Source organism: Pelmatolapia mariae, linkage group LG10_11, assembly GCF_036321145.2.
Source record: "Pelmatolapia mariae isolate MD_Pm_ZW linkage group LG10_11, Pm_UMD_F_2, whole genome shotgun sequence".
In the NCBI taxonomy this organism is placed as follows: domain Eukaryota; kingdom Metazoa; phylum Chordata; class Actinopteri; order Cichliformes; family Cichlidae; genus Pelmatolapia; species Pelmatolapia mariae.
This window is the reverse complement of record NC_086236.1, coordinates 23,407,987-23,421,389: the sequence shown is the minus strand read 5'-3', so window position 1 is coordinate 23,421,389 and position 13,403 is coordinate 23,407,987. Positions and strand designations below refer to the sequence as shown.

Sequence of the window (13,403 nt, the reverse complement as noted above, 5' to 3'; positions counted from 1 at the left end):
TGATTGGCTGATTAGATATATGCGCTAATGACCTTCTGCTTGTATTTCCATTAGATCTGCAAACTGGAAAGAGAAAGACTGAAAAAGAATTGACTTGATCAGTGTCCAAAATACTGAACTCTACACCTTCTTTCAGCTCAGGATTCCTTAGGTTTATTTGAATAGTGGAGCCATGATAGGTAATAATATTATTATGACATCATGTAGTTTATTTTCTGACACTTCAAGAAGTTCTTAAGCCACAGAAGTGATCGTGTTTTCACAAGCCAACTGTAATAAGTAAATCCAATAGAAATAGCACTAAAAGTAGCAGTACATAAGGACAGACACACAGAGACACACGCTTGTAAAGATTCGCCAGAAAACTGTACAATATGGATGAGAATGCACTAGATGTAATGAAACACCCATCCACTGTGTCAGATCTACGGCCACAAGAGGGCGACATAACGCTATAATGTTTGACCCTTCCCCACAGAGGTTAACAGATACTGTGACGACAGCACTCTCCCAAAAGCGTGCAGTCACTCATGACGGATACACTGTGAATAATTGATGCTTTTCAGAGTCACAAGCACCATGTGTGCTTCACTAATAGCTCCTGCTACTACTGTAAAGGTATTTCTGCATGCATGCTGTGGAGAATAACCTTATCATGATGATGATTATTATTATATTAAAAGTTTCATACAACACAATCTTCAATCATTGTCCTTGGCAATATGTGCCAGCAGCCATGTAGACTATTCATGCGTTGCTGTGCTTGTTTATTAAGCTGTCAATCAAGAAAATAGTAGTAATAGAAAAAGCACACTTATTTACTCCACAGCTAAAAAGTGGAAAATAACAGCCTTATATGTTGTCAGGTGGGAGCACAGTGCAGAATGGCTTTTCAAAAACTGTCATTAGCCCTCCGCTCCATTTTCCCACAACAGTGACTTTTTTAACTTACAAAATGGGATGATTGATATTTTTTAATTCCTTGGTCTCTACTGTTGTGACAACCTTCATCTGGCTGCTATTGTGTGGCTTCGCAAAGTATAATCAAAAGAATGCGCTTTTACCAGCGGAGCTCCAATCTCATTTCAAACCTGAACGGAGAAAAGGATCAATGGGAGACAGAGGCAGCAGCGAAAACTGGGGACAATTTTACAAGATTTAATTTATTAACTATTATACAGTTCACATAAGGCCTTCATCTTCAAACACTATTCTCAGTCAGACAAATTCCATGGTTTGCTTCTGGTGCACAGTACATCAACTTTCACGTTGCAGCTATTTTTACTTCAATATTGGTTTTCTAATTTCATGTTTTAAAACAGGGAGGGAGGCTTTCATCCTTCTCCCCTGGTGTGTGCATGTGTGTGTATGTGTGTTTTGTTTATTTTTTTAAATCATGCACTAAACTCAGGTGGCCTCGAACCATTCACAAAATTGTAAAAATGGACTTTCAATCATTGAAATACACACTAGAAATGTTTTCTACCATTGACTAAAAGGTGGTGTCCCCCTCCCCTCCCCCCCAAACATACAAATAAACAACCATCATAGAGTAGTACGCACTCACTTTTTTTTTGCCTCAGCGATCTGCCGAGGATGGGCATCGCGAGCGATGCCGTAACATTTATATACTCCAGGGAATCGTGTTGTCTGGTCGGTTCTGTGCCAGGTTCAGCTGCAAGCACTGCACGGTTTGAGGAAAGCCCTCATTTTATACTCCTGACGAACAGGTAAAATGACTGACTTCCAACAGCATTATGATCCCAAAAAGTACCAGTAATTGTTGATCCTAAATATTCATACAGTTGATCCCACTATTCTGTGGTCATAGCAACCGAGAACTACAGCAGAGCCGCAGTCTTCTGGTGGTCCACATCTCTCACCTTCATTGAAAGAGACAGTGCTTCCTCTTATGGACTTAACCGTTATTAAAGTTGTTAGGCCTTCATTATCAGTGCTGCTTGTTTTCAGCGAAAATGAAGGACGATATTGCAGCACAAAACTAATCAACTAGAGCAAGTAAACTGCCACGGGTGCTTCCTGAACGCCTCGATCTGCAGGTACTTCACTTCCACTGGTCATTGTGTTTCAATAGCAGGACTAACAGTGACAGTGCGTTGAGAATACTAAACCTTCAGAGTTAATAGTACATGGATAGAAAGCGCTCGGTTTGATAAACAGCCACAGCAACACGTCCGGAAACCTATCATGTTTCAAGTGTTTGGTTTACGTGGACAACAGATGCTAGCGTAAAATTTGCATGTATGGCGTGGCTGGGTTACACATTCAAAATGGCAAAAGTTTTCTCCTTCACTTGACCGACGGCAGGCAAAGCCTTCACTGATATTCCAACGGCCTAATCGAACTAAGCATCCCCAAATACGCCCACTCTGATCGACCAACAGCTAGAAAAGAGGACAAACAAAACGAGTTTTTCACATGGCTGGATGAATGAGGAACACGAGCGGATTTGGATTCCCCACCGACCTAAAATGGGAAACCCCCACCCACCCACACCGGATCCACTTTTTTTCCTTTCCTTTCCTTTTTTTTTTTTTTTTTTTTACAAAAAGGATCTTGTTTCACAAGCCTGTACTGATGCCACACTCAACCACTACACAAACAAACATGAACAATGAATCCGTGTGGCATTTCTTCATATTTAAACACTACACTAATAAAAAAAAAAAAGTGCTTCAGATAAGTTTGTGGATACAAAAAACAGGTCTGATGTAAACAAAGTTTGATCTGCCAGAGCTCTGTCGTGGCAATGGGTATGGCTGTTTGAGCTGTGAAATTAAAATCACGTAAGAAAAAAAACAGTATGTCAAAAAAAAAAAAAAAACCCTTTTGAGGAGAAAAAACCCAACAGTGATCATTAAAGTGCATCCCTGGATGTGTTACTCCCAACCGTTCCCTTCCCTCCCATCCCCATGCTGACCCCTCAAGTAGAGCCGATGACAGAAATCCAAAAGGCAGACACAGAGGAAACTCTGCTATATGGAGCAAACTGCTGCCCAAAGGACCTACAGAGGACCAGACTATAAATCCAGTGGCAGTACTTTCAAGAGAAAAAGAAACTAAAAACAGTTTTTACACATACTAAAAACACGGTGGCCCCGAGTCTTTCTCTTCCAGCTTGGCATAGAGGTTTCTATTTCTTTGTATTATGGGATGAGTGGTGGCTCGCTGTGACCATGACCCCTGCCCTCCACTTCTCTGACCTGACACCCACTCATCCAGGAGATCAGAGGGCGGCAGGAGCTTCACTGGTAATGGTAGCCTCCGCTCCGCCGCACACAAGCATGAACATAATTGGCAGGTTGGGGAAGTTTCTCAGACACTTTCCATCTCCAGTCCTCATAACCTGGGTTGTCCATCATGATCAAAAATGAAATGTGCACATTTTTTTCTTTTACTTCTTTTTTTTTTAACTCTTTTTTTTTTCTTTTTTCTTTTAGTGTGTGTTGGTGATAAGGTCCAGCGTCATCATGGGCACACATGGTTTCATTGTCTCTCACAGTGTCTCCTGTTCAGCGGGGGAATGGTGGGCGTGGGGGTGCTGGTGGAGGGGAGGGAGCAGAGACTGCAGGGGAGACTGGGGGGTGGTGGGTGGGGACTGCTGCAAGGGGCTGAAGTGAGGGGTGGTGTGAGGTGGAGAGGAGCGGTAACAAGAGTAGGCAGAGCTCCCGCCGAGGGTGGTGGTGGGCGAGGCAGGGAGGCCCCCCAGGCCGGTGGGGGAGTCGAGGAGGGGCTGGTTGTAGAAGAAGAATGCACACTGGTGGATGAAGGTCTCAATGATTGTCTGGTAGGTGCGCGTGGCAGTCAGAGCATCCATGGTGGAGAAGTCCGGCCTCATGAGGGTGGGCCAGAAACAGATGGACAAGTTCTCACTGGTCATCAAGTTCACCCTGTTCAGCTGGCTCACCCTGAGAAAACACAGAAAGATACACTGACTCATTCCTTCTCATATAGCGGAGGAGGGGTAAAAAACAAACAAACAAACAAACCAAAAGAAAACAGGAAATGACAACGCATGAAAGTGATTTAAACCGTAAACAGGGGACTTACTTGTGTAAGTGGTTCATTACATATTTGAAGACATCATAATTCTCCTTGGGGAACCTCCTCAGGACATCCTTCATGGTATACAGCCTCTGCTCTCTGTCACTGATTTCTGCACAAACAGGATGTTTTTTTTAAAGACTTCATCACACACAGTGATTTAAAGCTGAAACGTCTCTCTACGCCGTCAGAAAAATGTTTGTCAAGACTAAAACACCTAAAATGGAGCAGCTCTGCCAAAACCCTCCCACCCCTGTTCCTTTCTAAAGAAATAATCTTTTTATGTTCTAGTAAAGACTCTCCCAGCCCAGCAGTGTTTGCTTACTGAAAGCATCCAGTAGGTCCACCTGCAGAGCACAAGGCACCAGGGGCTCAGGCAGTTCAGAGAAGAAGCTTTTGAGGCCTCCAGCCACAGTGTTTATGGAGAAGTCTTTCTCCACTAGGTCTAATCCGTGGTCTGCACAGGGAGAATGACAGTTAAAGCCCGTCAGTCGTAGCATTCATCGGGAATGAGCAATGAGTTCTGTGTCACTTTCTTCCAGTAACCCTGCTCATGTTTTGATTAGGCAGTCACATAATTACAGCTGGTTAAAACAAGTACGATGAGCAACTCACCCTGCTCAAACTGCCTCTGCATGCTCTCCATCTCCGACTTGTTGGCGCTTACGCGGTACAAACCCTCCGTATTCAGGCCTGAAGGAGAACGAGCGAAGCAGAGAAAAGGGGAAAGACGTGGGTGGGTGTCACAGTGGGAAACAAGCAAAGCACAAACACTTCATCAGCCCCTTTGCAAACAGACGAGGCAACACAGACGCCGAAGATTAAACAGATGCTGAAGATTAAACGCACCCTAGTATTAATTTCACATTGCATTATGGTCATGAGCAGGTGCACGGGTTTAGGAACTCTGCAGGAACGTGAAGATGATTAATCACTAAAATAACTTCCATAAAAGACCTTTACCAAAAGTACAAATTAAAAACCTGATAAGTGATGAGTGCAGTGAGAATTTCTCTGAATGAAACTTTAAACACAATTAAAGGAACAGCACGAAATAAGCTGTTAATTAACGAGGAATAAAAGGCACTTACCTGTTGTCTCAATGAAGCGGACACACTTTTCAATGAAGAGAGGGATCGGTCTGTCTGGGGATACCACATTCGCCAGGGGGACCCCGAAGTAATTGCTCTCCAAGGGCTTGGGAATAGCTGGACGGGGCTTTGGTCTAGTTTTCTGCAGGAAAAAAGAAAAAGAACGAAACTCTTAGTATCTCAAAGCAATAATTACGCTGACACCAAGGTGCACTCCATGGCTTCTAACAAAATGTACAGTCATTACACTAATTTGAAAGCTATGCAACATGACAAATGGCTTTTCTCAATAATAACACACCTTGGCTGTCCGCCGAAGGCTCTTCAGAATGTTCCTCTTCTTTGGGTCTTCGCTCTCCTCATTCACTAGACTTTCACCTTTAAGGGTCCCAAAGTCATCTTCTTTGGACTTTGGAAGAGCTCCCATCTCGTCATCACTGCCTATGAAGCTCGTGCGAAAGCTACTGAACTTGCCCAGCCGCTTAGAGCGGTCACGGTAAAGACGAGGCTTCACGCCAATTGCAGAGAACTTCCTCCTTCGTTCCAGAGAGCTGCTGTCCGCTTCGCTGTCTGAGCCGTTTCCATTGGAGTGCATCCTGTTTGAGTTGCGGATGGTGATGATTTTTCCTTGTGTGCTGTCATGTGGTACCGAGTAGATGATCTCTTCGTTGCTCGGGCGGGGTTTTGAAACAGCGTCAATGGGTTCAGCGTAGTCTGAGGGATCGTATCCCATGTCGCCGCCAGGAACCCAGGTGACAGCAGAGGGTAAGGACCGCCGATGACCCAGCGTGTCGATATATGGGTTACGGCTCATTTTCCGGAAATCGAAAGTGACGCCTGGTTTCACTCTCACTTGGGGGGGTACTTTGTTGTTCAGTTTGTTCTCAAAGTCCCTGATATCAGATATGACGGAGATGTCACTGGAATCTAAGTCGGGCATGTTGAAGCCGCTACTGTGAGATGTGAGCGTGCCATCATAGTACGGTGGCGACGGCTCTACGTCGTCCTCGGAGTCCAGGAACATAGTGACAGGACTAGGAGAGCTGCAGCGTGGGGAGTAGATATTTTCATTGGTACATGCTTCAGCGACATTATCGTACATGTGCGTGGCCTCCACGATGTTGCGCTTCTCTACTACCTCCATCAGAAACGGATGAAACATTTCTATCCTGTGGAGGCCCCCCACCACCCCCCCAGACCCACAAACCACGCTGTTGAAGCGACCCTCAATCTCATGGGCTAGTTCCTCCCCCTGGATCAGCTGTTCACAGGCATAATCGCTGTCAGTGAGCTCTGCCTGGCTATCTCCGACTGCCAACAGCTGAATAGGGATGATGTCCTGCACCTCGCACAAGAATGCACAAAGGGTCTCCAGGGAGGCCTTTCGGGAGACCGAGTAGACTGCAATGTAGCCGTGCACTAACCTGCTCTTCCTCAAAGTGAAGGAGGCGTGGTATGAAAGCAGAGAGAGCTCTATAGCCAGCTTATGTCCACCAACTGTCTGCTCCAGCAACACGGAGGTGCCACTATTAGACATGGGCCTGCAGTGCTGATGCATTAAGAAAGGCGACAGGAGCTGCTCGGTGTCGTAGGGGTCTCCACACATTAAGCACATGACAATGCGAAGGTCTGCCTCTGGGACTGGCTGAGAGTCTCGGAGACCTGGAGGCTCAGGGAGGAGAGGTGGGGAGCTGCTACTAAAAGATGTGCTCCTCCTAATATCCAGAAGGCCCCTCAGCACCTGGTTTATTTGGGTCTCGCTTATGTTATGGCCGTAGCCCACACCGGGGGAGGCGGGGTCTAAAAAGCTACACTGCAATCTCCTTGCAAACTGCTGCCCCTGTGTTATCAAGTTTAAGGCAGTGTCACCACCTATATCAACGTATGATCCTACACCTCGTTTAGTGACTAAAAGCAGTGAAGTCGGCAGCTGTGCTAGCTGGCTATCTCTTCGGCCCAGAGTTGACTCCCTAAGTCGCTCGAGGCTTTCCACCACATAAGAAAGTGATTCTTTTGAATTATACAAACACAAACACCCATGAGGAGTGAAAGTGGGGGTGTAGAAAGAATTTACCGGAAGACGTACATTTCCGTCAATAGGTCGCAGTGTCAGTTCGTACATCTTCCCGTCTAACACATACCAGTCATCATTTGTGCAGAGAGCTCTAATCTCATTGGCAAATTCTCTGGCTAGTCCATCCTTCCCAAGTATAACGAGGTTTATTCTGTCGGCCTTGGTGTCCCCAAAATGAGCTTTCACGTCAAAAAAGGGGTAATGGGAGGGAAAACGTGATGCTAACAGCTGCTCGATCTTAGAGTCTACGCAGTGTGGACTGCTAGGGCAGGTCTCCTTGGTGGGATGATAGACAAAGTGGATATGTTTTAATACCAAAGCATCTCTTTCAGCAGGAAGCTTCTGTAGTGCCTTGAACCTCTGCTCCTCCCCAAGAACCTCTTGGATTGCCCCCATCTTCTCCTTGCTGGGTTTAGCATCCACTTCAAGCTCATAAAAAAGCTCAGAGTATTCCAGCAGAAGCTCCTGGAAGTCTTCTTTAGCACGGTCAATGATCTCCTTCTGGTGCCGATTATAGAGATCCAGGTATTCTGGCTCCTCAAGCCACTGGTAGAACTCTTCATTCATGATGAAGCTCCGGGCCTCCTCCCAAGGTTTACCAGGTGTTACGAAGGGGGAGGAAGCCAGTCTCTGCTTAAACTCCTGCCTCATCTCCGCCCGTTTGCACTCATTGCGCAGATGCTCCAGGTGGGCATTAAAAATTTCTTCTGCTTCAGCAGTCTCCAACAGATCAGAAGGGATTCGCTCATCTTCCATGTTGTCGATGTGAGACGTATCCTCCCATGGCGAGTCCTCCAGAACAACAAACCAATGGGTGAAGTGTTGCTTGGACTCAAGGACTTTCTGTACCCCAGACCAGCTCAGCTGATCAATCTCATCCAGGTCAGGCACTAAAGAGCTAAGTGCTAAAGGAAGAGTGCTTACGTATATTTTTCGACGCCTCTCAATATGTTCCTGCTTCAGACGGTAGACATGCTGCTGAAAAAGTTTCTTGCATTTAGCCGTTCCCTCCAAGAAGACATATTCTTTGTACTCTGGGGAGTTGTTCATGCGCCGACTGGTGTTTAGCCAGGTTTCGTTATGATTCTTTACTATACGGTTGATTAGCCATTCATAGCGATCCTTAGCAGAAGCTATCTGCTGACTCTGGAGTTTTAGGGCCTCAAAGTATGGGATGATCTTAGGCTTGCCCCTGCTCTTGTCGATAAGCTGAACCAAAGTGAGAAAGGCGAGGTCCACATTTATGTTTGAGCGTGCCGATGTCTCAACTACCGGTAGACTCTTTTTTGTGATAGCAAAGGTATGTGCATCTTTAATGTAGCGCTCTACTCCTTCGTCGCATTTGGTGAGGACCAGCACAATGGGCTTCTTAGTCTTGCTCAGCTGACCATACAGGTTTGAGACAAATTTCAGCTGGTCGTCAAAGTTTCGGTTCATGCCACGGCTTACATCGACACAAAGGAGGAAGCCATCGACCTGCAGCTTACCCTCTGGCATTTGCTTTTGCTCAAAGTCTTGCTCCAGACCCAGCTGATCCGTACAGAAGTACATGAGCTTCTCTGCTGAGGCCAGCTTGGTTGCTGCTGCCCGTTTGATATAGGGCTGCATAGCAGTGCTACGGTGCGGCTGAAACGTCTGGTCATCGATGAATTCGGTCTGCTCCACAACATGCATCCTGCACTCGGGCCCCTCCTCGAGAACCCGTGACACCTCCCCCCAAAACAGGAAGTGATCATTATTGACCACTCGACCCCCAAAGTCACTGGTGCTCAACACGGACGTGTGATCCAAGTAGAAGTCATCAGCGCTAGGACGCACAAACCTATTACACAAGCAGGACTTGCCAACCCCACATTGCCCCTTCTCTTTCTCTGTTCCGGACAAACCCACCACAATGAGGTTGTAAATGGGCGACCGCGCATCTTGCTTTTTGGCCATCATAGCCTGCTGACACTCATCCTGCCTTAAACAGGCACTGTATGAAGGAGTTCACTTGAATGTTTGTCCATAAAGTTGCTGATCTACAAAGGAGATCAGATTTCTCTTTGGTCTGCTGGGGCTTAAATTATAATAGACAGCGCCGCAGTGATATGAGCAGACGGTTCTTTCATTCACTCGTTGCATGAATCAGATCCTGTCAAAAGAAACAGAGAACAAAAAAAAAATGAAATCAGACAAAATAAGCAATCAACCAAAAACTCATTTTGAATTAAAGGGGGAAAACAAAACAGTATGAAAGAGAATGATTGGGCAAATGTCAGGCCCTTCTTCCCCTTAAGCAGATATAATAATAAAAGTAAATATCATTATGCTACTTTAAGATGTAAAAATGTACTTGTCAGTTTGAATGAGGCATTTTTTTTACTTTTATCCTTCTTAGCAACAGAGCTATCTATAATAATAATGGAGGCACATATTAATCCATTTTGTGCTTATTCCCTTTGTTTGACAAAGACTGATGAATCCTCTCAATGGTAAATGCCACAAAGAACCCGTAACACCAACCAATACTGGTTCTCATTATTTTTAATTGATTTCAAGTTGCCCGACATCACTGCATTAATATTATATGCACACTGGCATATATCCTGCCACCAGCAAAGCGTAATGAAAACAGACATATAATAACAGGAATACCAGCAATGTGGTCTCCTTGCAGGGGGCCAAACACAATCTCAAATAAGGAAGAATGCTCATTTGTGCACATTCAATTAATGAACTGAATAAAATGGGCAAGTACACTTGACTGCACTTCATCTAAATTTTTGAATAATCTTTTATCTGATCGACAAATTTATTTAATCGACTCGTTTCAGCACCGGCTGTACTGATCTCCAGAATTCCTTAAAAACATCTAAAGAGGATCAAAAGATGACATTAATCCCTGGAGAAACATGTTGGGAGTGGTACTTTTTTTCCCTTTTTTGTTAAAATGACGACCTCAGCTGATCAGTGAGCGGGGTGACAAGCATTAAAATGACTATGGTGAAAGCGCCTCAGTCAACACTCTTCAGCCTAAGGGAAACAGCAGCTATCTTTAAAAGCATCTTCCCTGACCAAAAAAATGAATGAAGAGCTTATTAAACAGCCTTAGTCACACTTACCATCATTGCCAAAGGGCTACGAACTTGCTCACACCTTTAAGACACTTAATGTTACTGCCAATTTTATGGCACTGACTAATGCTTCCATTATTATTATTATAGCACTGATGCAATTCTGCTACAATAGTCAGCACATAATGTGATCCATAAAAAATAAAAAATAAACCACATGCAGAGGTTAATTAATGTGTAATAAGATTTCCTGAGTGAAAAAATCCTGCATTTAAAAATACAAAACAAAAAAAGCATGAGTCATGAAGAAATATTTAACCTGCCATATGACCATGACTACACATTCATGGTGGGGTCGGAAGCAAACATGGGCAGTCCAAACAGCTCAGCTGAGCTAGGCCTGATATCCAAATGAGCAGACAAGTTATTTTCAAATAAAGAAAAAAAACCAACCAGCATGCCTTTACCAAAACGCCATCAGCAAAACAGCATACCAAAGCGCCCTTTTAATCAATTCCCTTCACACAACCTACTTTTTTTAAAGCTAAGATTGTGTAACCTTATATGTTCTGCAAAAGGATTAACAGTTAACACGGGCTTGAGGGTGCACAGAGAGGGGTGACCACGCCAGGCCTGCTGTCTACATAATGAAATGGCAGCGCCGGAGAGCCGGGATAGCCTTACCTCCTGCACACCGACAGACAGACAACCTTTCACGGGAATGTATTTACCCAGCTGTCTTGGGGTGTAGCACTCGACAGCTTCGCTAGAAAATAGCCAATAAAGCAGAGGGAGCACGTAGAATACATACCATTGCATTTCTCCCCCTTTCTCCTCTTGCATCTGTCAGGCCAGCTATTGCCGCAGCCCTCGCCGCCGCCTGATGTGCATAAGCAGCCGCAGAGAATGCACTGTGGGTCGGAACTATTCGCACATGAAACCGATACCTCTACAATTTGTGCGATGTGCTCATCTGAATACCATATCCTTCACCCATTTCTGGATTTCTCCTGTTTTGTTTTGTTTTTTTCCTTGCACTAATGTTTTAACTGAAATCAAACACGGGAAAGGCAAGAAATAAATATCCCGAACAATAGAACAATCCGATTTCTGTTCCCGCAACGCTTTCTTCACCAGTGCGAGATTGAGACGTGTGTTTAAAAAAAGAAAAAAAATCTACTCAGTCGTCTTCTCCTCCCGGTTCACCACGTTGCTTTTTCAATAATTATTCTGTCCATTGTTGTGCCCACATAACGCTGGGCCGGTCGCGCACACGAGACAACGGTGAGTTTGATGCAATCGCCGGTGCTGTTTCGCTTAAGAAATGCCTTCTGCTGCAACACAAACTGCTCATGTCCCGATCAATTTAGGAGCAGATTGCGCGTGTGAAAGTGGTATTTCTGTCAGCTTTCCGTAATGGCGGCCCTCCTCCTCCCCGGACCTAGTTCTCCTCTTCTTTTCTTTGGGAAAACGGAGCTGTGGAGACAGAGGGAGCGGAGAGAGGGATTCTCCCAGTGGCGCCCTCACACAACTGCAGCAGGTCAGCAGCTCTCACTGTTGCTAGCTCGCCACACTATGCGGAGAGGTCGTTACTGAGAAGTAATCGATTTCTCCACGTTCAGTCCGAGTATTTCGACAACACCCGCCCTACAGCAGCTCTTTAAAGTAAAATGTAAACTGTTAACTAGTACACTGCATAAAGAGGACGTCTGCATCCTCTCTGTGAACTTTATGTGTGTAAAAGTGGTTTAATATCAGGATAAAGGTTTGTAATTAGCATACAGCAATGCTACATAAAGTTGTTGTTGGCTAGCATGCAGATTGACAGTCTGCTTTTTAGTAAGGATAAACCACTTTTAAGTGAAAAGTTTGAACTATATAGACCTTTTGGTCTATATAGTTCAAACTTTTTAGTAAATTACTTATGGTTAGTTTTCAAAACATATATATTTTGTATGAGTTTAGATGTCAAAGTAAAGCAAAGTTGCTGGAAAAACTAACATTTACAGTTGTTTACCTTTATACCCATTTCAAAATGCACACGTTTTAACTTTAAATGTTTCACTTTTAGCTTAACTTTTATATCCTATGTTTTTGTTGGTGTTTTGCTGTTATTGGTGTTATGGACAAGCTTTAAGAAGTTAGGCTATGCATTAAACAAACATTGCATATGGTGGCAAAAAAGTTTAGTTATAGGAAATGAAGTAAAACTAAAAACTACAGAACCAACTGAGTTGATTGTCTATACTCACAAAACTAATTGAAATAAAATATAGAGGAAATGCCTTTAGTTTGAGTTTTTCTTCAGTGTGTTTATGTTTTGTTTTTTTTACTTTCCCCTTATCTTTATAATGTGGCATTGTGTTTATATTGCAATATCTTTTCTGACCTTAAAACTTTCCCCATAAAAATTAATACCCACATTATAATAATATTGCAACTTAAGCTGTCAGTGAAATTAATTATACTCAGAACGAAAATGAATATTATTGAAAAATAAAAGCTGAACTGAAACTAGCAAACACACTGGAAACTAACCAAAAGTAAGCAGAACTGAAAGTAAAAATTCTAAATAAAATCACAATCAAACCAGTGAAAAAATATAAAACAGTAATAAAACCAATGGGTGCTGACTTTCACAGTAGCTGTGGAAAGGTTTGCTTGTGTCACACACTGCTGTTTCATTGTTATATGTGCGGTTATGAATGTTCATGTAAGATTCAGCACATTCTCCTGAGCCATTGAACTAGAGTACTGTTAATCTTACAGTGCCCAACTGTAAGATTAAAGCATGGATAGCATGGATAGGACCAGTAGGAACATAACTTAGTACATTTACTCGAGTGCTTCATTAAAGTGCAGGTTTAATGTACTGTGTATTTTTCTCTTCCAGTTCTACTTTTTTTGCATGCATTTGTTTGTTATATTCCGTACAATTTATCTGCAACATAATAAGTCAGCTTTAAAATAAATGGAATTGTATACATCTAATGACACAGCAGTATACGAGTGATTAAAGTCTTCAACAGCTGCAGTTATCCAATAAAATAATGGCCTAATTGTAATTCTGAGAAGTCCCAGTCTCTACATAATGAGGACATTTTATTTAGGTACCTT

General features: G+C 43.6%; 1 protein-coding gene across 1 annotated transcript; it reads right to left on the bottom strand.

Annotated features, from left to right (window-relative positions):
- Nucleotides 1-1,276: 1,276 nt before the first annotated feature.
- On the bottom strand, nucleotides 1,277-11,813 carry arhgap35b (Rho GTPase activating protein 35b). Its single transcript, XM_063485522.1, has 7 exons — nucleotides 11,098-11,813; nucleotides 5,458-9,364; nucleotides 5,157-5,298; nucleotides 4,681-4,758; nucleotides 4,391-4,522; nucleotides 4,072-4,177; nucleotides 1,277-3,929 (listed from the first exon to the last, which is right to left on the bottom strand). Exons 2-7 carry the CDS (start codon nucleotides 9,169-9,171, stop codon nucleotides 3,518-3,520), a joined length of 4,584 nt encoding a protein of 1,527 aa, XP_063341592.1. The 5' UTR covers nucleotides 9,172-9,364; nucleotides 11,098-11,813; the 3' UTR covers nucleotides 1,277-3,517.
- Between the last annotated feature and the right edge of the window lie 1,590 nt (nucleotides 11,814-13,403).

Coding starts and splice junctions, on each gene's coding strand:
- arhgap35b (XM_063485522.1), bottom strand. CDS start 9,171: ATGATGGCCAAAAAGCAAGATGCGCGGTCGCCCATTTACAACCTCATT. Junction 5,299..5,457: donor GCCTTCGGCGGACAGCCAAG/GTGTGTTATTAT, acceptor TTTTTCCTGCAG/AAAACTAGACCAAAGCCCCG. Junction 4,759..5,156: donor CCGCTTCATTGAGACAACAG/GTAAGTGCCTTT, acceptor GTTCTCCTTCAG/GCCTGAATACGGAGGGTTTG.